The sequence below is a fragment of the Lichenostomus cassidix genome, chromosome 23 (assembly GCF_008360975.1).
Source record: "Lichenostomus cassidix isolate B80296 chromosome 23, HeHo_3.0, whole genome shotgun sequence".
In the NCBI taxonomy this organism is placed as follows: Eukaryota; Metazoa; Chordata; class Aves; order Passeriformes; family Meliphagidae; genus Lichenostomus; species Lichenostomus cassidix.
Window position 1 is genome coordinate 2,775,668 of NC_139503.1, and position 27,567 is coordinate 2,803,234.

Sequence of the window (27,567 nt, forward strand, 5' to 3'; positions counted from 1 at the left end):
TGTAACAGTCTTAGTTCATAAAAGTTTGCTTGGGGCAAGGAAGGAAGGAGGAGGAGGAATTGTGATCCCTCTGCTTGGTTTTGGTTTTGATCAGATACTTTTTAGCGAAGTATGTGGCAGCTGATCAAGACAATGACACAGTGCTTTCCTTTTTTACAGTTTGAAGATAAATCTGATGCGGTATTTGATATTACAGAAAAATGTAAGTATTTCCATTTATTCTCTAATGTCATAGTTTCACAAAGCGCTTCTTGGAAGTGTCATTGCTGCTGAACAAGACTGTCTTGCCCTCATCCCAGCCCTTCCTGCTCATTCCCTCCTGCTTTGCCTTCTCCACAAGTGCTACAAGTGAGGTGAATGGAAATTAATGTCTTTTCTTTCTTTGGTTGATTGGTTTTACTCAGTTCAGCTTCTGCTTTGGAGTGGTGAGGGCGACTGAACTGTTTCTGTGTCAGCAGTGTTTTTACAGTAATGTTGGCCCAAGAAGGCTGAGAGAGTATTCAAGGAATTGCAGCATCAGCCAGATTAGGACACTCAGCTTTCTCCTTTGTTACACATAAAATTGGTCAATTTTCTGACTGTTCACTGGGGTTTTTTTCTGCCTAGGTGGTGAAATTCTGGATGCTGAGATGTCTGAGGACGCTGACCACAGCTTAACGCCTGCCCTCGACAGCTTGTCTTACGGAGTACCGAACCGAGCAGGACCTGAAAATTCACTGCAGGGTGATGATCATGATTATTTTCTGAACTCTGGGGATCTTGCAGGCATACCTGTTGTTGGGAGTGACAATGAAGATGATCAGAATTTCACTCCAAAGGACGCTCTTTCTTCAGCAATTCATGATGAAGATCATCTGGAAGAGGGCAAGAGAGTTACAGATCACGAACTGGACAGTGAAAAAGAAATTCAGGTTGAGAATGCAAACCAGAAGGATATCATTTCCCCCTTTGAGCAGGGCCCTGTATTTAAATCACTTGGAAAAGATTTTAGCATAACACGAGATAATGACAAAGAGACTTTTTCAGCCAATGACAAGAATAGAGAAGGACATTTTCAAGAATGTGAAAAACGGTTGGAAAAAAACCCTAAAGATATGGATTCTAGATTGAAAAGCAGTTTTCTTGACAAAGCAGGTAACTGTTGACATCATAGACCTGGCTGCCCAGCAAAGAAGAAGAAAGAACTAGAGAGAAATCAGCAATAGGGCTAATTATTAAAAACATCACCTTGTTGAAGAGAACAGGCAGAGCTGTGTGTAGGGGAGCACTTTGTGAAGAACCCTGAAATCCAATGAACTCTGTGTTAGGAGGATTTGCAAAGGGCTTGACAGTGTTAGGGAGGTCTCATCCTCCACAGCTTGTTACAGAGCCTCAACAAATCCGTTGTTGTGGTTTCCTAAACCAAGCTGGGTGACAATTCAAGCTTCCTTTTGGTTTTTCTCATTGTTTTTTTATAACCCATGGTGTTCCTTGAAAGAAAAGGTGATGAAGTTCAGGTTCAGTTGATGGCCAGTAAAGATTTTTTTGAGCAAAGTACCTAGGCATTTAAAGCAGTGTGGATTTGATAGTAGCATCAGGGAAAGGCTTACTAGAAATGAATTAGTGTCTGCAGGAACTAAGCCAGAGCATAGCTTGAAATCTGCTTTTCCTGGGAGACTGCTCTCCTTCTTCCTCAAATACTTGTATCTTGGACTTCATCCAGCCAACATGGAGAGAACCAAAGATGCCTAAAATCCCTTTCTCATTTGACAGTCACCATAATCTTGCTGCCCACACACTTATTTTTGACTTCCCAAGTTACAGCAGAGCAGTGAATGAAGGAGTTAAGAATAACCAGGCAGGAACACATGATTTAATCTTGTTCAGCAGAGGGAGGTTGAGCCAACACGTGAGGGACTCCTGGCTGCTTGTTCACATTCACAGCTTGCAGTTCTGAGATTTAAACTTTTTGTGTTCAGCAACAGCATCTTAAAATCAGTGCTTCCAGGTGGCACCAATGATAGAGAAACTATAGAGTTTGTTTTTTTTAAATAAAGTTACAGATGTCTCTTTACTTTTACCTTCAGTTAGAAATCAAGGGAAGAATGTTTCTGTACATAAGACATATTTCAGAAAATTGTAAATACCTACAGTTAAAAGATCAGGTAAAATAGTAGTTGAAACAGGAATGATAAGTATTCATGGTAGCATCCAATATCTAGGCAAATCCAGAGTTTTTAAATTATATGTTCTGAAAAAGCAGAAGATGCTATTTCCTGAGAAGAGGGGAAAAGGCAAAAGATCAGAACAGCAAAGAAAAAAGCTGGAAGATGTTGCTCTGAAAAGTATTTTCTGATTTAAATGTCAAAATGGGAGAGTTCAGAACCTGCTCGGGTGTGGAAAATTCTGAATGAACAGTTTGCATCGGAATTTTACAACTATTTTGCTGAAATGGGAAAATAATGATCCAATAAAATAATAAAAAAAAGTCAGTTCTCTTTAGGGATTACCACCTTACTTGCAGGTAGGAGAAAGGGAGTAGTTTAATAGTGGTGAGGTGCTGTCAGACACTGGGGTTGGGGAGTAGGATGAGACTGATAGTTTTAAAGGAAATGCATTGGAATCTGTATTCATTTCTATTTAATGTATATGTTTTCCTCAGTTCATAATCAAGTAGAAGAAACATTACGGACGCAGTTAGTGCCACAAACTCCAGAAACTAACTTCAGGGTAAGCTATAGATCTTTCAACCACTTTTCCAAGTGCAGCAATATGCTGGAATAATTCAAAATACGTATTTTGTATTTGAGTGTAAATCTGAGTGTTAAGGAAACTGATCTTCTGACTCTTAGACATCATTGCTACTTAAACAGTACATATAATTTTGTAAAATTTTCCTGACCCTTTCTTTGGATTGAGGATTCTTTTGGTAGCCACTTTCCTGTTCAGCATGGTTGCAGTGACCAGTGAGCCGAACCTACAGCTGGATGCATCCACTTGACCTGCTGCCTTTTTTCCACATGAGCCAGGGAACAGCTGTATCCTCAGGAGACACTCCCAAACAACCAACTTGCAGAGCTGGGTGGCTTCTGCTTTGGCCAGAGGAGTGGAAAGCATCGGGGGTGGGATGAGAAAGGGGGCTGCAGGGAGGTTGAGGCAGCAGCTGCTGCCCAGCATTTCTCCCACCTTGGCAGGACCCAAATCTCCTGGTCTGCACCACAAACTCCCCTTGGCAGCAGCCCAACTCCTCATGGCAGATGCAGGAGGGTGAATTCTTTTTCATATTATTGTTTCAGGAGTCTAGCTACCTATTTTCTAGTAAGGAATCTATTGGACAAGAGCTGGGGAATTCCTTTGCACCAAATATTAGAATTAAGAAGGAGCCTTTGGATGACGAATATGCTAAAGCTATGGCCCCACAGCAGGGACTATTAGACAAAATAAAAGATGAACCTGGTAATTCTGAGGTAAGTTTCCCATTGCATTTCTCATTTTGGTCTCACAGCTGACCGCTTAAGCTGAACATAAATTCAGCAATTTATTTGTTGACCGAAACTTAACTTGAAGAACGTAGTTTAGTAAAAGGATTTTTCCCTCTTACACTACTGTGAAACTCACCCCCCCAAACTTTTTGATGTCTTGTTACCTTGTCTCTGCAAATGTTTTGCTTTTCAGTTAGAAACAAAGCCAAGTGCTCTAAAACTTCTGTTACTAAATCTGTGGCAACATAGACACTTTATCTAACTAGGAAATAAACTGTAAATTACTTTTTGTTAAATACTTTATGAATAGTCACAATTAGAGATATGAATTAAAGCAATACTACTGCTGCTACTCCCTTCTTAAAAGCTGCCTTTGCAAGCACAGTGGTTTGTTCCTGTTTTAAATTAACACTTAGAGGTCTTAGCAAAAGATTTAAGTACATACACATCAGTGAAGTCAATTTAACTATGTGTTTAAGTGACTTTCTCATTCAAGACTGACATTTTTTGTGATGATACAGGTAAAAGCTCAATAATTGCAACCTGGGGAAGGTCTGACCTATGGATTGAGCAGTGCTGGGGCCAGGGTTGCTGAGCTCCAGCCAGCCTCTATGCCACTGGTTAGCTGTGTGACACCATGGAAATGAGCTGTGCTGCAGTTCCTGTCTCCCCACTGCTTATATTTGGGTTACATGTCAGATTTTGCATGTTAAAGGTGTGCAAAACTTCCCAAAGTGATCCATCCTCTCGCACTGACACAAGTGTTGGTGTTCCTGTGCAGGTGTTAGTTTTTAGCATCAGTCTTTGTCCTTCTGCTAAACCTCCTCTGCTCTCTGGGCCTGTCTTCCCAGCACTTTTTCTTCTTTTCCCATAATACTCTCAACAAGATAAAGAAGTAAAGTATTTGCATCTTCAGCTTTTACTGTCCTTCTGATTTGTTCCGTCTCTGTGGGATTGTTTGGGTTTATTTTTCCTTGAACCTATAGAATGTCAAACCACGTGTAGATTAGTTAAATCTGTCTCTTCTTTTGTCCTCCCAAGATGGCATCTGCTGTGTGGATTTGTGTGGAATGCAAGGCGAGATGTCTGTGGTTATCAAAGATCATATTAATAAGTAAAAATGAAGACTTGAAGAATTTAAATGTCAAATATCGTATGGTTCAAAATATTCCTTCCTGGAGTAAAATCCTGTGATTATCAACTCTGCCTGATACTGGAAAAGTAGGAGAACTGAGTTCATTTTGTTTTGCTTTAGATTGGAATTAATATGGGGGGATTTTATGGGGGTTTTTTTTAATACTTCCTGAAAGATAAGAGCATTTCTTGCTGTAACCAATAGTTTGAGCTGAAGGTTTTTGGCTTTCAGCTCTGTTATGCTGCTGTGAAACTGCTTGATCATGCACAGTTGATGTCAGGATTTGCCTCCATTTCTTTTCCTACTCTTGGCTAAGGATACAATTGCAGTTAAAGTGCTTAAAAAATTGTATGTTTGCAAATGATTCATTTTAAAATAATAATAATAATAATTAAAATGGTTCTTGAGGATCTCATCACAGCATGCCCATACCCAGCTTAGAGCTTCTCTTACCTGAGATTTGATTGTTTCAGTCTGATGGTTCACATGATCAAGGAACACCATTGTCTGTTCTCCTGGGAAACCTGCTGAGAAATAGTTTGGTTGTCTATTATAGAAACTTACAACTTTCCCACAGCAGTAAGAAGAGTGTTCAGTTTGAGTGGAGGTTGTTGTGGGATTGTGGGAGCTGATGCAAGCTGGGGAAGCATCTCACTGCCACTGGGAAGGGAGAGCTTCCTTTTGCTTAGTGATTCTGAATTGGCTTCCCTGGCAGCCAGGCAGCAACTGTGAATTTAGCTCAGTCATAACATGACATCATGCCTCACTACTCCCAAACGACTGTAAGTAGGCTAAATCTTATCATCTCTGTAGTTCCAAGAGATTATGCTTTTCAGCCTATTAAGATTTACATGTGGAGTGTTCCAAGCTGCTTTCTGGCTCAGATTTCTAGGGAGAGCACAGGCAGGAAGCATAGTGTCAGTGTGAATAGCTGCTGGGGACTAAGCCAGTCATTTATAGCATGTCAGCTATTCCACCAGCAGCTGTCCAGGGATTTTCTCATCCTGTACCAAATGTGAGGTGATTCCCCTCTCGCTGGAGCTGGGACTGGGGTGGTCTGGCCCTGGTGGTGCCAGCCTTGTTCTGCTGCAAAGCATCACCTTAGGCTGCTCCAAGGTCCTAACTCCTGGGTAATACACAATGCTTCCCATCAAGGTCCCAGCTCTATTTCATTGTTACCCTCCATGAATATGAAGCTTCTTTCCCAGAGATGGGCAAGGGCTGCAAAAACACTTCCAGATGAGTTTGAGTGGAAAGCAGAGATTTTCTTAAGCTTTGGCTGAATTCTGAGGTGTCTTGGAGTGCGGCAGGAGAGGGTGACAAGCAACACTTGTCACCAGGCCTTCGGAGCAGGCTTAGGACACTCACTCTTCCCTAAGGTTCAATGCAGCATTGTGAGAGAATGGAAATCATGTAACCTGTTATCACATGTGTGTATTTGTTCTCCTTTTCCTTTCCCTCTGTTTTAGGAGTACGGCCAACAGCCAAAATCTCAGGAAGGGGAGCTGAAAATCAGTGCTGTATTTTCAGTCAGTGGCAATCCTCTTGGTAAGAAATGGGCAAAACTAACTTGATTTAAATCTGTAAAATGTGTCACCTTTGCAAATAGTCTTGCAGGTCATTCTGCACTTCATTCGCTGTGTCTGATCCCAGTAGGAATGAAGAACTAGTTTGGCTTAGAGAGAATGAAATTGAGATTATAAAATAATTGTGGTTTTGAGGCATAGGAAAATTGAATGTGAAATGCATTGGAGAACTGAATGTGTTAAACAGTTTTAAGCTGAAGGAGAGCAGGTTTAGATTAGGGTTTAGAAAAAAATTGTTCCCTGTGAGGGTGGTGAGGGGCTGGGATGGAATTCCCAGAGAAGCTGTGGCTGCCCTATGCCTGGAAGTGTTCAAGGCCAGGTTGGACAGGGCTTGGAGCAGCCTGGGATAGTGAAAGGTGTTCCTACACATGGCAGGGGGTGGAATGGGATGGGCTGTAAATTCCCTTTGAACCCAAACCATTCTGTGATTCCATGTGCACATTAATAGTGCTTTCTCCATCTTCAGAGTAGTTATAAAAATCTGCTATGCAGAAAACCAGCACAGGGCAAATATTTGTGGAGAGTTCATCTGCTATTTGATTCTCCTCTAGACCCTGACAACCCAAATAAAGCCATGAGCTTTGTGCTTGCCCCTGCACCCCAGTGAGTTCTGTGTAATAGAGCCATAACACTTACTCTGTGTTTTCTCTGTGTGGTTTTTTTTTAGTTCCACAGCTGTCATCAGGTTTCCAGCCTGCTGTGGCATCCTCTGGCATGAGTAAAATGCTTCCCTCAGTTCCAAGCACAGCTGTTCGGGTTTCCTGTTCTGGCTGTAAAAAATTCCTGCAGAAGGGGCAAACTGCCTACCAGAGGAAAGGCTCAACCCAGCTCTTCTGCTCCACACTGTGCCTCACTGGATACACCATTCCAGCTTCTCGCGTACCAGCTTCTACCAAGAAAACCTGCTCAAGCTGCTCAAAGTAGGACAGTGCTTTAATTTGTTCTACTAATAATTGATATTCAAGCAGATAATGGAAGGCTTCAGTTCTGTTCTTGTGCTCCTTGCTGTGTTGGTAGCGCTGCTCCTGTTATGCTTCTCTTCAAAAATCGGTGGTTGATGCTCTTCCTTGTTAATTGGTCTGTCTGCTTGCAGTTCCATTTCCTTAATTGGGTTTTATGTACACATAGATTTAAAAGCCTCTGTGGTGCAGAGTGCATCTTCTCTTTTTTTTAACTTAAGTGAGCCAAATACAAAAAACTGTATTTCAAAAGGTCCTGCATTTTCCTTCCTGACATTCAAAATGTCATTGCACTCTCAAAACTACTGAGTACATTTTCAAAAAGTATTTTATGCATTATTTCTTCTAGAGGAAAATAGATCTATTAATCCATAAAATGAAGTAAAACATGGGTGAGTTAATGTATTCAAGGCAGAATATTTCCTTAGATTCTTTAAAAAAAAAAACAAAAAACCAAAACTTTTCATTCAGGCTTCGTTGTGTGATTTTAGATTTCTGTAGGTCTTGAATTTTCAAACCACATCTACTTTCATGCTACTTTGATAACATGTAGAGAGATTAAATTTATTAAGAATTGAGGTTTTTAGGAAGTGGCAGTTTCAGCACCCAAGTTAGTTACTTTCTACCTAGGCCCAGAGTGGAAAGGTGAGTCTACTTGGGCAAAATCCTTTAGAAAATACCTACATTTTCCACAGTCCTGTCAGATACACAGTCTTGAATCTTCAGCTCTAAAAACCATTTGAATTACTAAAATTTTTTGTTCATTTTTATTATGTCCAAATGAGCAAAAGAGGACCTTTGTGGCTGGCTTTGTAAGATGTCATTACTATACATTCACTCAAGGCAAATAATTTCCAGGCTGGTCATGCTACAGTCTGTTTATGGAGAATTATTCGTACGTATTATTTTTAGTTATGAAAGTTACTTTGCCAGAAGATTGCTGCTTTGTTCATCATTTCTTCAACAACAAATTTATTACTTTAAGTTTTACAAGGGCAACCAAACTTGAACTTGAGGCTTCAGTTGATTATTCTTTTCACTTTCTGCCTTAATATGAAAAGGCCTTGTGACAAAGTTTAGAAGGCTTGGCTGTAATTTGTATTTATTCTGTTGAAAAATGGGTTACCTCTGACAGGACAAGTGAGGAGGCATCCTTCCAAGCAAGGAAGTTATATAAGTATTTTCTCCTAGTTTTCTGACTTCAGCGCTTCGAAACTTTTCTGTGAAGGACTGTTTCGAAAGAGAGAAGAAATAAGGAGAAAGTTCAGTGTGTTAAATCCAGTAACAAATAAACAAAATTCTGGATGGGAGATGGGAAAGTTAAAATTCTCGTCAGACCATGGTGGACGGAGCTAATGGTGATTGGAAATTGTGGCTTTTCATTTTTCCCTTTTTTCCCGACCCCCTTATTTGTTAAAAATAATTATTCCACATATGCTGCTTTCTACGTTTTTTGTAATAAAGACTGTGCTAAACAGTTACTTTCTCCAAGTTCCTTTAGAAAAGATTTAATGATAAAGCTTGTTCTTTTTATAGGCCACTCCTAAGTCCAGGTACAAAATGTTTCAACAAAATGCCTACTTAAGAATTGTACTTCTTACCTGTTTTTCTAATAGGAAAGCAAAAATTAAGTCAGATACTTAGACAGCAAACAAGAAAGGTTTCAATTAAATGGAACCACCCTTTCCTGGAGAATGTTTATTCTCTAGAGGAAGCAAGAACACCAAGTTGACATGAAACCGACATTAATCCTTTATCTCTGTGTTTGTTTCTCTTTTTCCATAGAGACATTCTAAATCCAAAGGATGTAATCACTGCCCAGTTTGACAACACAGGCTCCAGTAAGGATTTCTGCAGCCAGTCTTGTCTGTCCACATATGAACTGAAAAGGAAACCCATTGTCACTATCCACACCAACAGCATTTCCAGCAAGTGCAGCATGTGCCAGAAGAATGCAGTGGTAATTGCAGAATTCCCCATTTGAATTTCTTCAGCTCAGCACAATTTGCTGTCTCAGAGATGAGCACACATATTTTTTCTGTCCTTGCTGTATATTCCTTCTTTTCTTCAGATCAGGCACGAGGTGAATTACCAGAACGTGGTGCACAAGCTCTGCAGCGACGCCTGTTTCTCCCAGTTCCGCTCAGCCAACAACCTGACCATGAACTGCTGTGAATATTGTGGAGGATACTGCTACACTGGCTCTGGCCAGTGTCATCTCCTGCAGATAGAGGGACAGTCCAAAAAGTTCTGCAGTTCCATGTGTGTGACAGCTTACAAGCAGGTACATGTGATAGGACAAGAGGGAATGGCTTCACACTGCCAGAGGGCAGGGTTAGATGGGATATTGGCACATTGGCATATTTTATAAATGTTTTATATGTGAGCGATAATTTCCAGGTTAATAAAAATGCCAAGTTTCAAACAATCAATTTCCCTGTTTCCACAGAAATCAGCTAAAATTACACCCTGCACACTGTGTAAATCTCTGAGATCTTCAGCCGAGATGGTGGAGGGCACAAGTAACGTGGGGAAGACGGAACTGTTTTGTTCTGTTAACTGTTTGTCAGCATACAGAGTAAAAATGGTCACTGCAGCAGGTAAGCTTTTCCTTTTACTTCTATAGAAGCTTCATTTCATGTGGCTCATATCCAAACTTTATTTGTCTTGAAATTTCGGGCTGGTATTATTTTTCTGTGAGGGTGGGAAGTGGCTTTTTATTTAAAGGGAAGTGCTGAGATGGTAACATGAGGACATTCTACCACAGATAAACATAGCAGTGACAGTACAGCCATTTCAATTTTGATTTAACCAATCTTAAATCTATTTTCTTGCTCTTGCAAGTGCAGGTGATGGGTTTCCCAGCTAGACAAACCTCTTGTGTGGACATTTGCCACTGCTGGGACTCTGCTGCCCCTTGTTCACTGGGGTGGTCAGCTTTGTTACCTCTGCCCAATGTTGCATGGAACTAGGCAAACATATTCTTAGCTATTTTTCTTGTGGAAATAGAAAAATGCTTACTGACATCCTAGGGATACTGGGAGATTAATTAAATTTCTGGCAAGCAACAGGCACAGCAGCTGCAGTGTCTGCTTCTGAATCTGTGGAAACGTCGTCTCGGGCTTCTGTCTGTGCCTTGGCTCATCATTCAGACTCTGGTTTTGTATGCACGGTGCAAAATTAGCTGCAATACAACTTGATGTTGCATAAATCACTTTTTCTTCTCTGTTTCACCCTCAGGTGTTCAAGTTCAGTGCAACAGCTGTAAAACCTCAGCAAACCCTCAGTATCACTTGGCTATGTCAGATGGGAGCATACGCAATTTTTGCAGCTACAATTGTGTAGTAGCTTTTCAGGTGTGACATCTAGGATTTCTTCTTAGCTGAATTAACGGAATGCTAAATTGATGGTGGAAATACCTGGGTGCAAGGTGTGACCCTGTAAAATAAAGTCTGTCCATTTGCTTTCCCACAGAATCTGTTCAACAAGCCTGCAGGACTGAACTCCTCGGTGGTGCCCCTCTCACAAGGGCAGGTCATTGTGAGCATCCCCTCAGCAACAGTGGTCTCGGCCACTGGTACCACCTCAACTGTGTCCCCCAGCTCCACGAGCACCTCAGCTGCAGCAGGGCTCCAGAGATTGGCTGCCCAGTGCCAGCAGGTCACCTTTACCCGCTCTGTTGTCAAAATCAAGTGTCAGCAGTGTAACAGATCGTTTGCAACCAAACCAGAGCTGCTTGAATACAAGGTAATAAAGATTAGGGCTTTCTGAACTCTTTTTTTGCAACAGAAACTCAAGAAATTGTAGTTTATGTGCGCTGGTCTGTCAGTATTGCTTACTATGACTTGCTGAGGAGGGATTTGAAACTGATTTTGTTGTCATTTAACCAGTATCAAATTAATACTGATACTAGCTCTATGATCTTTAAACCAGAAAAAAAAGAAGTCAAGCCCCCCCCCTCCAAACCAAATGATTGTCTGTCTAAATAAACACATTCCTGTCTCTTGGACCCAAGGATGTTCCTTTTAATCCAAGGACAAAGCACATTGGTGAGGGCTTTCTGCAGGAAATGTTGCTTTATTATAAAGCTAAATGGGGAGACTCATTTGCTGGTGCTGTCTGTTGCTGATTTCTAAGCATATAAATACACTTCTGCCTTTCTATTAACAATTTAAATGTATTATCTGGGATGTGACTCATTCAAACATTGAAACCAAAACATTCTGGCTGTGTTGCAGGGTAAAATGCTCCAGTTCTGTGGGAAGACCTGCTGTGATGACTATAAGAAGAAGAGCAATATGACGGCTGTGTGTGAATACTGCAGGCTTGAGAAAATTATCAAGGAGACAGTGAGATTCTCAGGCGTAGATAGATCATTCTGTAGTGAAGGTAAGAAAGGGCAAAACCCTGTCTCAGAGAAATCAAGTCACAAGTGTTTTGCCTTAAAATTATTGGTGATACTAAAAGAAATCTAATGTTTTTAAGTAAGGAATCTGTTTTTTAGCTTTAGGAACACAGAACCATGTCCACACTTTACATTTTAATGGTATGTTTCAATGAATTATTACAGACATCACTAAATACAGGAATTAGAAGTGCCGAGTGATTGTCCTTTTGGTATTAAAGGATGTTTTTGCTGTTTTCTTTCAGTTTGTAAGCTGCTCTATAAACACGACTTGGCTAAGCGCTGGGGAACCCACTGTAAAATGTGCAGTTACTGTTTACAGACTTCCCCCAAACTGGTCCAGAATCACTTTGGGGGGAAAATTGAGGAATTCTGTTCAGAGGATTGCATGTCTAAATTCACGGTTTTGTTTTATCAGGTAAGCAATATTCTCACATCCTCTAGAAGAGGATACATACCCCTTGTTGGTGTTTCCAAGTGTGTTCAATTTGTCCCTCACTCTGTTTTCCTAGATGGCAAAGTGTGATGGTTGTAAGAGGCAAGGTAAACTCAACGAGTCCATAAAATGGCAAGGGGAGATGAAGCATTTTTGCAATCTGCTTTGTATTCTGTTGTTCTGTAAACAGCAAGGTGCTTCTGACCCTCCACTCCCAAACAACACAGGTAAACCAGGCTGGGGATGGAATTGCCTTTTGATGTGTGGGGTAGTGGTGTGGATGTTTGTCTGCAAACTCACTTCAGTGATCTCTTTAAGATCTGTCTTCTGCTGGGGAGCTTGTCTGTTGCTATTGAGTGGGCTCAGGTTTAGGTCACTCTTACTTGAGACAATTTCAAACTTCTGTAGGTGTGAAATGCAATTGCTTCATGTACCAAACAAATTAAAAGAAGATGAAGCAAAAGTCACTTTCAGTGACTCTCATGAAACAAAGGCCTGTTTCATTGGGGTAAAATGTACTGATACCCAGTGAAGACATGTTAAATATCTAGCTTGTCTTCATCACACTTGGAAGATATGGTAGAACATTAATATTCATTTAACAAAAACAATCAAGTGGTGAAATTAGTAGACATAATGGTTTTAACACTCCCATATATGCACTTAAACCAGCCACTTCTGTGCAGTCTGTAGGCACATGAAGACACATTTCTGTGTCATTAAGAGTTGATTCTTGGGAATTATCAATCCCAAGGATAACAAGTGCAGTAGCTGTTTCCTTGAGCAGGTGTAATGGGAATGAAGCCCACAGGAATAGGAACTGTGAGTTTCTGTATAAAATGAGACAAAAAGGGATGAAAGGCCCACAAAGACGGGAATAGAAAGGGAAACAAAAGGCAAGAATATCACTGATCCTAGTGGGGCATAATCTCCCACTAAGTGATGGTGGCTACAAGGGTAAGGTACCCAGAACCAGTAAGATATTAATTGAAAGTTTCTAGTATGCACCAGGCCATATTCAGCTTTTCAGCTTGGTATATATCTGCTGCTTACATTGGTGGGAGCTCCTTTCCCCTCTTCCTTGATTTGCTTGTGGAACCAGCTCCTGTTCAAACTGAAATGCTGCAGCTTCACACCTACATCCCCTTCTCACACAGCAGCCTCTTTCATCTGGAGACAGATCTGAAGGGTGGGTGTTGTTTCAGAAATGCTTTTTTTCTAAATTATCTTACTGCTTATTCTCATTTTCTTCTGTCCACTGTGTCCAGCAAACCTTTCCATGGCACCAGCCTCCTCCTCAGGCCCTTCTTCTTTAAGAAAGGACTCAACCCCTGTCATAGCAAACGTGGTGTCCCTTGCAAGCACCCCAGCTGCCCAGCCTACTGTTAACTCCAACAATGTTTTACAGGGTAAGGCAGCTGAATACGATGCCTGTACTTTTACATCTCTATTCCTGAACATTTGTATTTGCTCAGGGATTTTATTTTTTGCTGAGAAAAACGGCCACTTCTTCATTATGCTTCACGTCAGTGCGGATGGTTGCGTTTGTCCTTCCTTTTTCTAGGTATAAATAATGACTTAAATTTATGTACATTCATCGAGGAATGAGTTTTAATTGGAATTTTTTTTCTTGACCTTGGCAAATATGAATTATGATGCTAAGTAGACATGTTAGTGTATGTTTTTTTTTCTTCACAGGTGCAGTCCCTACTGTGACAGCAAAAACAATAGGAGATGTAAGTTTTATGAAAGACTTTTCTCAATTTTGCCCAGATTGTATCAATAACAAGTAAAATATACAAGAATTTGGCACCATCACTTTGCAACTGATTTTTGATTGGAATTTAAAATTCATCCAGCTTGCAGATGATTGTTAAAAAATGGATAGAACTTATGTGGTACAAAAGTCTTATTGTGTCCATTGGATGTTTTAAGGCAAAACTTGTCAGACTGTAGCTCTTGAGGTGGCTGTGGTTCTCCAGTAATTCTGTACTCAAGGCTGCCTTTTGTGCCCAGAAGTGGGATAGGATGGCAAAAGGACCAGCCTGGGAGGAAGGGACCAGCCTGGGCTGCTGGGACTGATGTGACCAAGCCCCTGCAGCTTCATTTTCCTTCCCCACTTCCTGGTAGTGTGGTAACAGAGCTGTGGGGAAAACACTTACCTGGGGATAACTCTTAGAATTCCAGTTCTTGAGCTCTTTGAGGTGTAACATCTTGCAACTCTTTTAAAATACAGAGATGTTATTATGTAGCTTTAGGTCCTGGAAGACTGACAGCTTTGCTTTTAGCTGGAGTGTCACTTATGGATTAGAGTATGAGTTTTCCCTGTTGAAATAGATCCTGTTATTTGAATGCATGACTGAAAATTACAGTTAGCAGGACATGGAATTAGTACAAGCATGAATAGTCAGTCTGTGTGTAATCAGGAAATGATACTGCTGCTGCCAGCATTGGTGTTCATTTTTTACATTTATTTGTTTTCAGTGGTTTCACATTAGTTTACTCAGTTTTATCGATGTCTGTATCAGCCAGACTTTTAGTCATCAAAAGTATCTTAACATAATTTCTCTTTATGTCTCTGCCGTCAGTAAGGTTCCCAGGTCAAAAGTTTATAGCAGTTATTTGACTACAGAAACCAAATATTCTTGCAGATTTGTTCAGTGCACTGTTAATAAAATTAGCTTTATTAGTAAAATTAGCTTTAAACAACATTATTGTTGGATCAAAGTAAATTGAGATGGAGACCAGAAAGCACCAAATACATTAGCAAGCAGTAGTTTTTAAATGATCATTTTTATCAGCAAATAGAGTTTTAAATTGTTCAGCCTCCCATAGCAAAGAACAAACACTTCTCTTATGTTATCCTTCCATCCAATACTGACTCTGCCCTCATTTGTGTTTTCCAAACAGGCAAGTACCCAGACAGATGCCCTAAAGCTCCCATCATCAAAACCACCCAGGCTTCTGAAAAACAAAGCTTTATTGTGCAAACCAATCACCCAGACTAAGGCCACCTCGTGCAAACCTCACACACAACACAAAGAATGCCAGACAGGTGGGTGTCTGATCTCCTACCCCTGTTGGAATTGTCTGTACTGCATTTGGGAGAGTTATACATTATTTATGTAACAGAGAATATTTTTTAATGTGTTGTAAAAGCTTAACTAGTTTCCAGGCTGTTGTATGGTACTTTACAACAATTTTTGATTTGTTCTGTGTTTGGTATAACAGAAGAAGAAGCACCTGTTCCACCCCAGATCATTGTGGTACCTGTTCCTGTACCAGTGTTTGTGCCAGTGCCCCTCCACCTCTACACCCAGTACACACCAGTTCCCCTGGGGATGCCAGTACCTGTAAGTTATGCTGCAGTTCATTACAGAAATCAGTGGTTTACAGGCTTGTTTTGTGTCCAGCACACTCAGCACAGTGTCACTGGTGTTGTGTCTGGTCATGCAAGTGGTATTTGGAGTCCTTGAAGTCATTTCCCTCCTTATTTCATCATACTTGGTTAAACATCATCAAACAAAACTACCAAATTGTAGGGAGAGTACAGAGGTGCCCAGTCTGGCATTATTTTTAACTTCATTTGAGTAGTCCTAAAGTATATTTGAGGTTAAATGGGAGTGGTCTCCCTTGTGTATTTGCTGTTTCCCTTCACCCCTAAATATGTTCTGATATTTTCCTCATGTTCTATAGGTACCGGTTCCCATGTTCATCCCAACTACTCTAGATGATGCTGATAAGACCATTGAAAATATTCAGGAAAACAAGGAAAAGGGTTCCATTAATCCATTTGAAGCTGATCTCCTTCAGATGGCAGAAATGATTGCAGAAGATACAGAGAGAGACAAAACACACTCTCATGGTGGTAGGTGGTGGTTTTAAAAAGGAAATGAAATGCAGTGAGGTGAAGGCTCTCTCACCACAGAAATTTCCCTTTCCCTAATCCTAGATGCTGATTTGACTTGTGTTGACAGGAGCAGGTTATGAGAGTACTGAGATCAGTACATGGTGTGTTAGAAGGGGGAGTCAAAATCAAGAAGAGACAGCAGCTGCTTTAAAAGAATATTTTCATATCAGGCTTTTTATGGGGGATTCTTGAAGGGTGATGCAGGTCAGAGTGTGTTGGATAGTGATCAACCCATGTAATAAAAGTGGAACAAGTTGGAGAGAGATGAACAAAATATCTTGCTTGTCTACAGATGACTCAACTAATGAATAGGGAGGGATGGAAGCCTTTGGAAAAGCAGAGCTACATTAGCTGTGCATTTCTGTTTCCCCTGCAAGAGCATTACCAAGGTAGAAAGCTGTTAGGAGAATTCCACTGGGGGAGAAGGCACAGCATGTGTGTTCATATTATGACTTAATACATAGGTTTTTTCTGTTGGAAGTATTTTATATTAGTTGTGCAAGCTGTCAGTCAAGTGTAGATACAGATTTCCTTCTTTTTCTCAAGGATCTCAAACATCTGAACACGAGCTCTTCCTGGACCCCAAGATATTTGAGAAAGGTCAGTCAGATTTTTGATTTTGCAAATGGGTTTTGATCCTGCTGCATCTTTGCTTGCAAACTCCTGGTTCTGCCTTTGCTGTAGCCCATGGTCCCTGTGATCCCTCTCGTTGCAGACCAGGGCAGCACATACAGCGGAGATCTGGAGTCAGAAGCAGTGTCCACTCCACACAGCTGGGAGGAGGAGTTGAATCACTACGCCTTACGATCCAATGCCCTGCCAGAACCTGATCCAGAGCTCAAGCAGTTCTCCAAAGGTGATGTGGAACAGGACCTGGAGGCAGATTTCCCATCAGGTTGGTGTAATGTGAAGAAAAACTTGCTGTTCTATAAGAGCACACACAATTTTCTGCATGAGCATTGTGCCAGCAGCCTGTGTGTTTTCATGTAGTGACACTGAATGTTTAAAGCTGAAATAGTTGGTCAGCTCTACTAAAATTACTGTTTTAAAAATACTACTGCTGACTTTAAAGACAGCACTGTGCAGAGCCCCTGACAGGAGCAGCAGGGAGCCTTGCTTGACTCCTTTGAATTCATCACTTCTGTGTCCCTGGGTATCATCCATGTGAGTGGGGGGTAGGATCATATTTCCCTGAGTAAATAAACCCACTCTTCTGGAGGCTTTTTTTCTCCTATTGAGAATTTACTTCCTTTATACAGCAAGTGCACAGATTGCTTAATTAGTCGAATGTCAGCATTATTGGAATATACAGGTGTTATTGTCAACTGTAAGGTGTTCCATAGTATCTCAGTGACAGTGACACTTCTACCTGGGCTGCTAAATCATGTAATTAAACTCTTCATGGTGTTGATTTGACTTCAGACTCATTTGACCCTCTCAGCAAAGGACCTGGTTTACACTCACGTTCACGGGCAAGACGGAGACACAGGGATGGCTTCCCACAGCCAAAAAGAAGGGTAAGGAAATACTTCTGGAACAAAAATTCCTTACATTTTGAAATTACAACATTGTCTGCCCTAATCTACCCATCCATGGATGAGGAGCTGATGAAATGCTGCTGTGTTTGGGTGTGTTTGTTTGCCTGTAGGGCCGGAAGAAGTCTGTAGTTGCCGTGGAGCCCCGAAATCTGATGCAGGGCTCCTACCCTGGCTGCTCTGTTTCTGGGATGACCCTAAAGTACATGTATGGGGTAAACGCCTGGAAAAACTGGGTCCAATGGAAAAACGCACAGGAGGAACAAGGGGACCTGAATTTTTCAGGTAAATTTGTCTCCCAGTGGTAACAGAAATACTTCGTTGAAGAGCACTTGTCTTGATTCATTGTTCAAATAAAAATTAAGATTAGATACCTCTGAGTTTTGCAATACCCATGAGTGGAGAACAGATTTTATAGAACTCTGTCTTGCATCTTCCCATGCATTTAAAAATCATAGCTATTGCATTCTTAATTGATCTGTTTCCTTTAAAAACAGTCTCTAAAAGATTAGAAATCTCCACTTGGCCTTCCTTTGCACATAGTAATTCTTCATTTGTGGCGCAGATGCTTTATGCAGCTGCAGAGCTTTTCTGAGCTATTATAGAACCATGAAATTACAGATTCATCAGGCCATAATTTGAAGTTGACAACACCAGCTTGGCCCCATCCATTTTATCTATAGCTGGCACATTCCCAAAGTATTTGTTGGTCAGCAGAACAGTTTGCTGTTAAAAAAAACATGTGATCCAACATGAAAATCTTAACACCTTATTTCTAGGCTTCACAGCTGGAAAGAAACATTTCAGAAGTCTGCCCATTCTGTACTGCAGCCTGCCTGAAACTAACATTATTGCTCCTCATGTCTCCCTGGGGTGATGGATAATAATGACAGTTAAATATAATTTTTGTTTATTTTTCCAATGATGAATTATTTCATTTTTTTTTACAAAAGCCCAGCAGTCCTGGGATTTGGCAGTGTCTAACTCCCCTTTTCCCTGGTCTCAGATCTTACGTCATTGCCCTGAGTTTTGTGGGCAAATTTTCAGAGTCAAGCAGAGAATTTAAGTTAGGAGTAGAATTGAGCTCTCTGGGGATGGTGGAGAAGAGAGCAAACCATAATAAATACTTGTGCAATGTAAAGAACTAAGCATGGCAGGACTTACCCAGCATAAGAAAAACCCCAAAGGGAAAAATTCTGGCTAAGATGAGATCTGCTTTTTCATCTCTTATTTGGAGTTTTTGTTGTCATTCCGTGAGAACAGCTGGGGTTTATTTCCCAGGAGTGGAGTATTCACATGAGTTACTATGTTTTCTTCTTGTGGCTAAGGAAGTAAATATTGCAGTCATTTCCAGGAAACTTTGCCCACTCCCAGAAAGATTCCCTGCTTATTCCCAAGCAGGCACTTCTGAGGTGTGGAGCAGCCAAGCCTGGTAATTTCATTGCAGATCATTTGATTGATCAGTTCCTGGTTTCTCTGCTTCCCTTTCCAAACCCTCTCCATGTCCCATTGAACTCTTCCTGCCTTCTTCCTTTAAGAAGTGTGATATGCTGCACTCAACTCATGTCCAGAAATACTCAGGGTCTTTCTGTCACTTGGGTGAGTCTCTCACTCCCCTGAGTCCAGCTGGAGGGGTAAAACCCATTTATCAGCCTCAGGCTGCCTCGAGCTCATTGTCATCCCACCTTTTGGGTTCAGCAGACTCCCAAACATTTCCATGGCTGAGCTCTAAATTCCTGCAGCCTCAGTACTCGCTGTAACATTTATACTGATTGCACATGCAGCTGGTTTGGTTTTATTGGCCAAATCATTCAATTCTCAGCCAACAGATAGGAAGGAGTTCACCGTTTAGTTCATGTATGAGATGGGAGATTTAGGAGTTCTGCCTAACTGAAATAATAAGGGATGTGTGAAGATTTAATGTGCTGAACTAATTTTTCTAATAATTTTCCCAGTTCACCCTGTGAAGCTCAAGGAGGACATTCTCTCATGCACATTTGCTGAGCTGAGTTTTGGCTTGTGCCAGTTTATTCAAGAGGTGCGGAGACCAAACGGAGAAAAATATGATCCTGACAGCATCTTATACTTGTGCCTTGGAATTCAGCAGGTAACTCAGGGAATTAGGGCACTGCTAAAAACACACAGAACTTGCCCTGGTTACTTATGGGACATCCACAATCCCACATAACAGCTTGGGGTTTATAGAGGAGGCAAGAATGTCTCTTTTTTGTGTTTTATTATTTTCCTTAGTCCTATGTATGACTCTTTTTTTTTTTCTGGATGTTTTTATGATCACAGTGACCCAGTTCTTCTGTCCTTATAGGAATGTAATGTGGGGGCTGAGTGTTTCTGCCTAGACACAAATGCTTGCGTTTGGAACTTTTTTGATCGTTTTTCTTGTGTAAGAAAGATTTGCTCCTCATAAATACTTGTTTTAGGATGGAATGGTTTAGATCTAAAATAATTGCACCATGTTTTTCCAATATATAAATTTACATGGAAGAGGTTGCCCAGGAAAGATTCTCAGTGACAAGACAGATACCTCTTGTGTTGGCAATATTTACAGAAAAAATACATTGGGAATAATTACATTGTAATTAGTGAATACTAAGAGTAATGTAATGAGTCCTTACTACTGCCTTGCAGCAGTAACAGTACAAACCAAGAACGACACTAACTTTTGTTTTAAACTCAATATTCAATATATTTCTATTATGTTTTTTTCAGAACAGCCTGCTCAGTCCTGTTCTGAAACAGTCATTTTGAGATAAAGAGTCAAAACTTTCTTATAACATAAAACCTATTTTATTAGACTATATATATATATATATATATATATAATCACAAACTGTCTTCCTGGTTTTTTCTCTCGTAGTACCTGTTTGAGAATGGTAGAATAGATAACATTTTCACCGAGCCCTATTCCAGGTTTATGATTGAACTTACAAAACTTTTGAAAATCTGGGAGCCTACAATTCTTCCAAATGGTAGGACAATTCTTTTGTTTTGTGTAGCTGCATGACAAAGCTGTATCATAAATTAATGTTTTCTCAGAGCCAGAAAGAGAATGTGATCTGAGACTCTCATGTTATCTCTTCTCTCTACACCATGGATTTTATGTCTGTATCTACCAGTTAGGGTTACACTTATATGTATCTTTGCCTCTGATCAATCCTTGGAAAGAAAGGATCCCAATTCTGGTATTCAACACATCAGTTTTTCTCTTCCCTCAAATTTTAGCTCTTTTTCTTTTTTTTTTTTAGTACAACTAGCCAGAATTGAATATAATATTTGAGATGAGTTACTGCAAATACCATGTACAGTTGCACTGGTATTTCCCTTTTAGTGCTGGAAATACTTCTGGTAAGTTTGAGGATCACATTAGCAAATCATTGGAATTTTGTCTCAACTCCAAATTAAGACTTCCGAAATTTTGCAGATGCTTTTAATTGGTTTTCAAGCCTGATTATGTGGTTTATAGAGCTGGACACCGGCCCTATGGGCACACAAAATCTTTTCCAGATTTTGAAGTATCAGTGAAACTTGAGTAATGTTGGCCAATTCCACAACTGGCTTTTCATTTAGAAAAATGAACTTTCTATTTAATACAGAAATAATCCAATTACATATAGCTTGCTGCGCACAGTGATATTTTTTTACAACAAATTTCTTCTAAGCCCCCATATCTCCCTTTCCTAGCTGACTTACGGTAATCACAATGGGCTATTTATGCATCAAATGGGACATTTTAAACTCATGCTCCCTGTTGTAGGAATTACACTTTTTTGCTGTTGGCTGACTGTGGTTTCATACAGTGAAATTAGAATTTAGTGAGAATCTGCTGCTGTCTGCAGTTCCTTTATATCCTACTCTTCAGGTATTGGAAGATCATGCTTGGTTTTCTGTGCTCCTATATTTGTGCATGCAGTATTTTGGTTTTCTTGGATTACAATTGCTGTTGACAGGTGTGAATTTGACCTGCTATGTGCTTCATTAATGGAGGTTAGCTGAAAGAGCATTTACATGCATAAATAACTATTTTCTTTTTTCTTTGCCCGTTCTTTGTAGGTTATATGTTCTCAAGAATTGAAGAGGAGCACTTGTGGGAATGTAAGCAGCTGGGTGCATATTCCCCCATCGTTTTGTTGAACACCCTTCTATTCTTCAACACCAAATATTTCCAACTAAAGAATGTCAGCGAGCACCTGAAACTGTCCTTTGCCCATGTTATGAGGCGAACCCGAACCCTGAAGTATAATACTAAGATGACATATTTACGTTTTTTCCCACCCTTTCAAAAACAAGAGGTAGAATCAGGTGAGTGCTCCTTGATTATCAGGATTTGGGAAATCACATTTGTGTGGTGTGAATTGCAGAATGAGAGAATTCTGTGATTTTGTGTTGTCTGCTTCTCTTTTAAAAAGGGCTGGGGAGAACAAATATGTTCTGCAGTAAGCAGAGCTATGCAGTTATCCTGAACACATTTGCAGTATTTTTCACTGCTTTAAAGAGAAATTCTGAGTGAGCTGAGGCACCCAGGAAAAACTTACACAGGAGGTGTCACAGATTTGGCTGCAAATTTGTTTCATAGTCTTTCATAACATCGCCTGGTTTGCATAAAACTTTATTAACTGATTCAAAGGCCTTTTCTGAAATCCTTTTCTCAGCACTTCATATTCTTGGAATTTGGAGGTCCAGACCTTTATGGTGCCTTTTTAATTCCCATATTTGTCCTGGGTCTGTGTGGGGAACAGATCAGGCAGCCCCAGTGGAGAACAGCAGTTAAAGGGCTTCCACTCAGAGGCAAAGGCACACAGATTTTTGTTTTCAGTTAATTTTGGCAAATGGGAAAGGGAAGCCTGTGATCCTATTGTCTTACTCAGTTTGTAGTTCCAGTGCATTATGTGAAGTCTTCTTTAATTAGTAAAATTATATCCTCCATATTTTCCTGCTAGTTCTTGTGGATTTTCTAGATAAGGAATGGGCTGTGGACTCCTGTAGGATGTGCAGTCCTTTGCCCACCCAGCAGATCACACCTGGTGACTATGGTTGGATGGTGACATGTGACAAAACCAGTTCAAGGAGTGGGTTTGGGTGATGCAGAGTCATCACTGGGTGCTGGGCTGAGACACCAGGCCTTGTTCCTGAAGGTGCTGCTTTTCACTGAACTTCTGTGATGCCATTTTTGTGTATCCAGATAAATTATCAGTAGGCAAAAGGAAACGCAGTGAAGATGAAGAGGTTCCCACAGCAGTGGAAATGGCTGAGAACACAGATAATCCCCTGCGGTGTCCAGTCCGACTTTATGAATTTTACTTATCAAAATGGTAAGTGACAGAACTTGAGTTTTGTCAAGTGTCTGTGTGTAGACTAGAGCAGGCATGTGGGCAAGGAGCCCACTCAGATCCTCTGTGCCTGTGCTGTGGTTCCTCTCCCAAGTTCCCAATCCCTCAGTGTGAGTGGAACAGGAATTCCAGCAGCAGCACTGCTGTGAGACTCCCAAATAGGATTTTTTTATTACTGGTGTTGAGTCAAGAGCAGAGGTACAGACAGAGATGTATACCTTAAATAAAATTTTTGGTGTAAATGTAAACTGGGAGCATTACCACAGTGCCCATGGCATTCTCATCTCCCTTAATTCCTGTATACCATCCTTCTTGTGAGGAGATTATAACTAATACCCAAGGAACATCATGTTCCTTGTGAAAGAGTGTAGGAGAAGTGTGAATTAGGTAAAACTCCTGATAAATTTTGCCTGCTGTGATGGGAGATTAACTTGTATTTAGGAGTTAGAAAGGAGACTATAGCAAGGACAGAGATAAATCATTTTTCTTCCCTGTTTCTATATAAACTCCGGTTAGATCCTTGAGCAGGTGGAAGCTGATGTTCTTCTCTCTTCAAAGAAAATGCACATGCAAAATGAACCAGTATCTCATTAGTGTCAGCTGAAACTCAGATAAATCACCTTCAGAAATGCACCTATTGAGCTTACTACAAATATCCCATTACTGAGGCAAAGACAGGCCTGCAGCTGTCCAGACTCTATCTCTCCCTCTTCTTACCTTCCTTGTCTTCCCTGGCACATCATTAGAGGCTCTTAGTTGTTCTTGGTCTGGGAAAGCATTTTCATGCTCCTCATCATATATCACAGCTGAGCCTCTGAAGTGGTGCAGGCAGCACTACAAATTCTCTTTGGTGTTTTGATGTGATTATCCCAAAGCCAGGCAGGAGGGATCCTGGCTCTAGAGAACTTTAGAACCTTACCAGAGGCTGGAAGCTGCCCTGGAGTCAGTCAGTCTTTCAAGCAGATGGGCTTAGCATTGCAGCATGGCCAGGCAAGCTGGGATTTAGTTTTACTTGCTCTTGAACATCATCTTAGAATCATTTAGGTTGAAAAATCCCTCTAAGCTCATCAAGTTCAGCTGTTCCCCCAGCACTGCCAAGGGCACCACTAACCCATGTCCCCAAGTGCCACATGACTTCACCACTGTCTCCTGGGCAGCTGTGCCAGGGCTGGATAACAATTTAAGTGAAGAAATTTTCCCTAAAATGCAGTCAAAGCCTTGAGGCCATTTCCACTCATCCACATTCCACATTCTGGAATCCCAGAACCAGTTTCATTCAGAGGTTGGATGTCAAATGCATCTGTCAATCCTGACATTGCTAGTGCCACTAATTGGATGATGCTGGAGAAGCACTGCTGTAAAGAAGTTACTCTGATTTTCTTTGTTTCTTTATACGCAACTAATGCAGAGTGACTTGGAAACAACTTAACTGTTCCCTAAGTGGAAAGGCGAGACAGTGTTGCCATCTCAATGTTACTTTGATTTCTTTGCTGATTCAGTTAAACTTTTGGTAAGATTGTAAATGCAGCCCAATGGTAAGATTGTAAATGCAGCCCAGCGTTCCTAAACTTTGTTTCCTTTCCCTTGGCAGTTCTGAAAGCGTGAAGCAGAGGAGTGATGTGTTCTACCTGCAGCCCGAGCGCTCCTGTGTTCCCAACAGCCCCATGTGGTATTCCACATTGCCAGTAGACCCAGGAACCTTGGACATCATGTTAACACGGATTCTTATGGTGAGGGAGGTACATGAAGAACTTGCCAAAGTCAAAACAGAGGACTCTGATATTGAGTTATCAGACTAACTGCAGTGGGGTATTTTCCTTTGAATACACATCAGAAGCACCAAAATGTGAATACGTCCAGCCTTTGGAAAATGTGTATCAAATAAGCCAAGATAATGTCACCTACAGGCAGATTTTGTACCACAGTGGATGTACAAACTGGAACTGGAAGGAAGCAAGCTGTGTAAACTGCAAATCCCAACGTCCTGTGGCACCGATCAATCCTAGGAACAAATCCAAGTGGAACTCATCTATTGGAGTGGTGCATAAATCCTTTCTCTGTTTAGGATTTTTAAAAGTTGTGAGATATTTTTAAGGAAAATGGTTATGTAAAATCTACCCTCACACTGTTGGGCACGGAGAGCTAGATTGTGGCTCAGGTGACTTCCCAGCCTGCTGGCTGGCAGCCCTTGCTGCCAAGGAACACGTGGAGATCCTCGAGCTCTTCCAGAGGATACGAGAGAAGGGGGTGAGGTTTAGACAAACAGACACCTTCCATTATAAATACACCTACACATACACTTTTATAGGGTTTTTTTTTTTTTTGGAAACTGGGATCAAATGTTAGGAAGGCAGGAGCCACTGGCCATCCCAATGGACAACTCTGGCTGCTGTTAACTGGTCACACGAGGCCAACTCTGCCTCCCGCTCCGGGCTCATGCCAACTCTCACTCTGTTGGAAGAGGTGCTGTAGGTCAAACTTCCAAGTGACTTTTTGGGGGCTGTCCAGGAGGGGATGTCCTGGGCTCTGTGCAGAACCCCTTCCCCAGCCCAGTAGCTCTGCAGTCTGTCCATATAACCCAGCAAATACTGTGGTGCGCGGAAAGTTTATTTCCCTTAAGGCAGCTTTCCTTTCTCCTCTTTCCCTACTCCTATGGTTTTGATTATTTTGTAAGGCAAATGTAGAGAGGGCTTTGTCATTTCAAACAGAAATACACACACACTCTTTCTCTTTCCACCTTTGCAACGCGGGCAGTGTTGTACAAAGGATGCAGTATTACTTCTGACAACAGAACTGTGGTAGAAAACGACCATGTGTGTTTTTATCCCGCCCCACCCAAAGAGATTTAGTCATAGTATTGGAAATTGAAAGAGATTTTTTTTTTAAGGCTTGGCTGTTACTGAGTCTTTTGGAAGAGAAAAGCTCCCACGTGGTGTTTAGAGGACAGGACATTATCAGATACTGTCTGTATCTCTGTTTTCTCAAGCTCTAGGTGTGTGTTTCTGATGACCAGTGGTCACAAATTCATTGGAAACCCAAACTATTTTTAAAGAAGAGAATTGTATGGTTTTTATCTAGCTCTGATCAGTTATCCATCTTGTGTAACAGGGGTCTGATATTTGAGCTTGTCACTAAAATTTCAAGAGATGAAAATCAACAGCCTTGAATAATATTTCTTTTTTTTTGTTTTGTTTTGTTCTGTTTGGTTGGTTTTTTTGTTTTTTAATTATTTTTTTAGCAGTTACAAAAGTAATTTAACAAAAATTAAATCAGAAAGTAGTCTATTGACGTTGTGTACTCGGTAGTCCTGTCCCTGCCTGTAACAGATTTCACTGATGTATTTTTTAATACAGAAAATTATGTGAAAAGTAAAACCTGCCCCTGATTCTGTCTGACCAAAACCCATTTGTGTCTGTCATTTCTGAGCAAAGGTTCTGCTTTCTCCATGGCCTGGCCTGGCATTCCCAGGGAGATGCTTTGAACACCAACCTGCCCCTCCTTGTTGTTAACCTGAATAGTGAAATTGCAGGCACAGTGGATTGGATTGGGAAGGTTCAGGGAAAACAAAACCATTCTGCAAAGGTCAGTTTGTAGGGGATTAGAAAGGTCTGAGGTGTGTCTGCTGCACACAGCTGTGCCCAGAGCTGTTGGTGTCTGCAGCACAGGGAGGCTCCAGGAATTCCTGTGTCTCCTGGGCAGCTGTTGTGGGATGCATGCTGCACTTTCCTGTTCCCTCCTTCCCTGATCCCCTGGGAATGAGCAAGGCAGCAGTGAGGACAGGCTTTCTTTGGGTGGGGATGGTGTGAAAAATAATCCCACTGCTGAGTGTTCCTTGATAGACATTAATGGAAATATTCCCATAGAATAACGTAGGATATTTGTACCTGATAAAAAACATTTTTTCTTTTTCTGGAGATCCTCACTGACTCTTGTCTGGGACCACTTTCATTGAGGTTAATTTTTTGCAGGTACTTAGAATGGAAGATACTTGCCTTTCATATTATCTCATCAAGGAAATCACTTTAAGTTTTATTGGCTGTAAACAGAGTTGTTAAACATTGCATAAACTCCTCTGACTCAGTGGCTGTGACTTGAGAAACATTTCATTGCAGTTCCGTGGTAATAATTAACACAGTAAGTAGTTTCAGTTTCAATTTCACTCCTGCTTGGAGGCCCTTTGGCAATGGTCTGCATTTTCTAGGCTGTTTTTGCCTCTTCAGGAATTTCTTGTCAGCCCCGGCTCAAGTTCACACTGACGCACAAGAAGGATTACCTTGAAGGATTAAAATACATTTGTAGGTAATTCACACAGGCTCAAAGTTCTGAACACAAACTTGTTTGTAGTCAACATTTCTGACTCAGTTCCTGAGCACACAACAAGATTTATTGAGATATTCTTTTAAATTCTTTAAAATCATGCTGTATCATGCTGGACCACAGAATTAACTGGTCTGGAAAAGACCTCTGAGATCATTGAGACCACCCTGAGACCTTACACCAGCTGGTCAACCAGACCATGGCACTGAGTGCCACACCCAGTCTTTTCTTAAACTGTAGTCTCAGTCTGGACAGAGAAGCAATAAAGATGGGTGTGAGAAAGAAAAATAGAAAACTTCCTGCTACCAAGGTGTCAGCAGGTCCCAGTGCAGGAGGTGCTGAGTTCACTAAAAAAGGGAACTGGGGGCACATTGAAAGCCACAGAATTAGGTGTAAAAGGAAGTTAAATTATCTTGGGAATTACTCTGCCAATTATTGTTAAGAAAAACACCAGGTTTTCTCTGGAATAGTTTCCAAT

General features: G+C 41.0%; 1 protein-coding gene across 7 annotated transcripts in view; it reads left to right on the top strand.

Annotated features, from left to right (window-relative positions):
* ZMYM4 (zinc finger MYM-type containing 4) overlaps positions 1-26,173 on the top strand; it is a 37,187-nt gene extending 11,014 nt beyond the window's left edge. For 2 of the 7 annotated variants that reach the window (XM_085081543.1, XM_085081544.1), the window contains 28 exons: positions 160-202; positions 607-1,134; positions 2,642-2,709; positions 3,276-3,446; positions 6,066-6,144; positions 6,850-7,102; positions 8,927-9,101; positions 9,213-9,425; positions 9,591-9,741; positions 10,382-10,497; positions 10,616-10,888; positions 11,380-11,530; positions 11,792-11,964; positions 12,059-12,209; positions 13,251-13,391; positions 13,681-13,718; positions 14,893-15,037; positions 15,214-15,335; positions 15,679-15,850; positions 16,439-16,492; positions 16,608-16,787; positions 17,315-17,409; positions 17,541-17,712; positions 19,383-19,534; positions 20,303-20,414; positions 21,496-21,744; positions 22,625-22,754; positions 24,364-26,173. In XM_085081543.1, the coding sequence (XP_084937669.1) occupies positions 160-202; positions 607-1,134; positions 2,642-2,709; positions 3,276-3,446; positions 6,066-6,144; positions 6,850-7,102; positions 8,927-9,101; positions 9,213-9,425; positions 9,591-9,741; positions 10,382-10,497; positions 10,616-10,888; positions 11,380-11,530; positions 11,792-11,964; positions 12,059-12,209; positions 13,251-13,391; positions 13,681-13,718; positions 14,893-15,037; positions 15,214-15,335; positions 15,679-15,850; positions 16,439-16,492; positions 16,608-16,787; positions 17,315-17,409; positions 17,541-17,712; positions 19,383-19,534; positions 20,303-20,414; positions 21,496-21,744; positions 22,625-22,754; positions 24,364-24,571 (4,515 nt within the window). In that variant the 3' untranslated portion in view covers positions 24,572-26,173. Of the gene's footprint in view, positions 1-159; positions 203-606; positions 1,135-2,641; positions 2,710-3,275; positions 3,447-6,065; positions 6,145-6,849; positions 7,103-8,926; positions 9,102-9,212; positions 9,426-9,590; positions 9,742-10,381; positions 10,498-10,615; positions 10,889-11,379; positions 11,531-11,791; positions 11,965-12,058; positions 12,210-13,250; positions 13,392-13,680; positions 13,719-14,892; positions 15,038-15,213; positions 15,336-15,678; positions 15,851-16,438; positions 16,493-16,607; positions 16,788-17,314; positions 17,410-17,540; positions 17,713-19,382; positions 19,535-20,302; positions 20,415-20,690; positions 21,429-21,495; positions 21,745-22,624; positions 22,755-24,363 lie in introns of those variants that run through there. The other 5 variants (XM_085081547.1, XM_085081545.1, XM_085081546.1 and 2 more) reach the window with 5 other exon arrangements.
* The last annotated feature ends 1,394 nt before the right edge of the window (positions 26,174-27,567 follow it).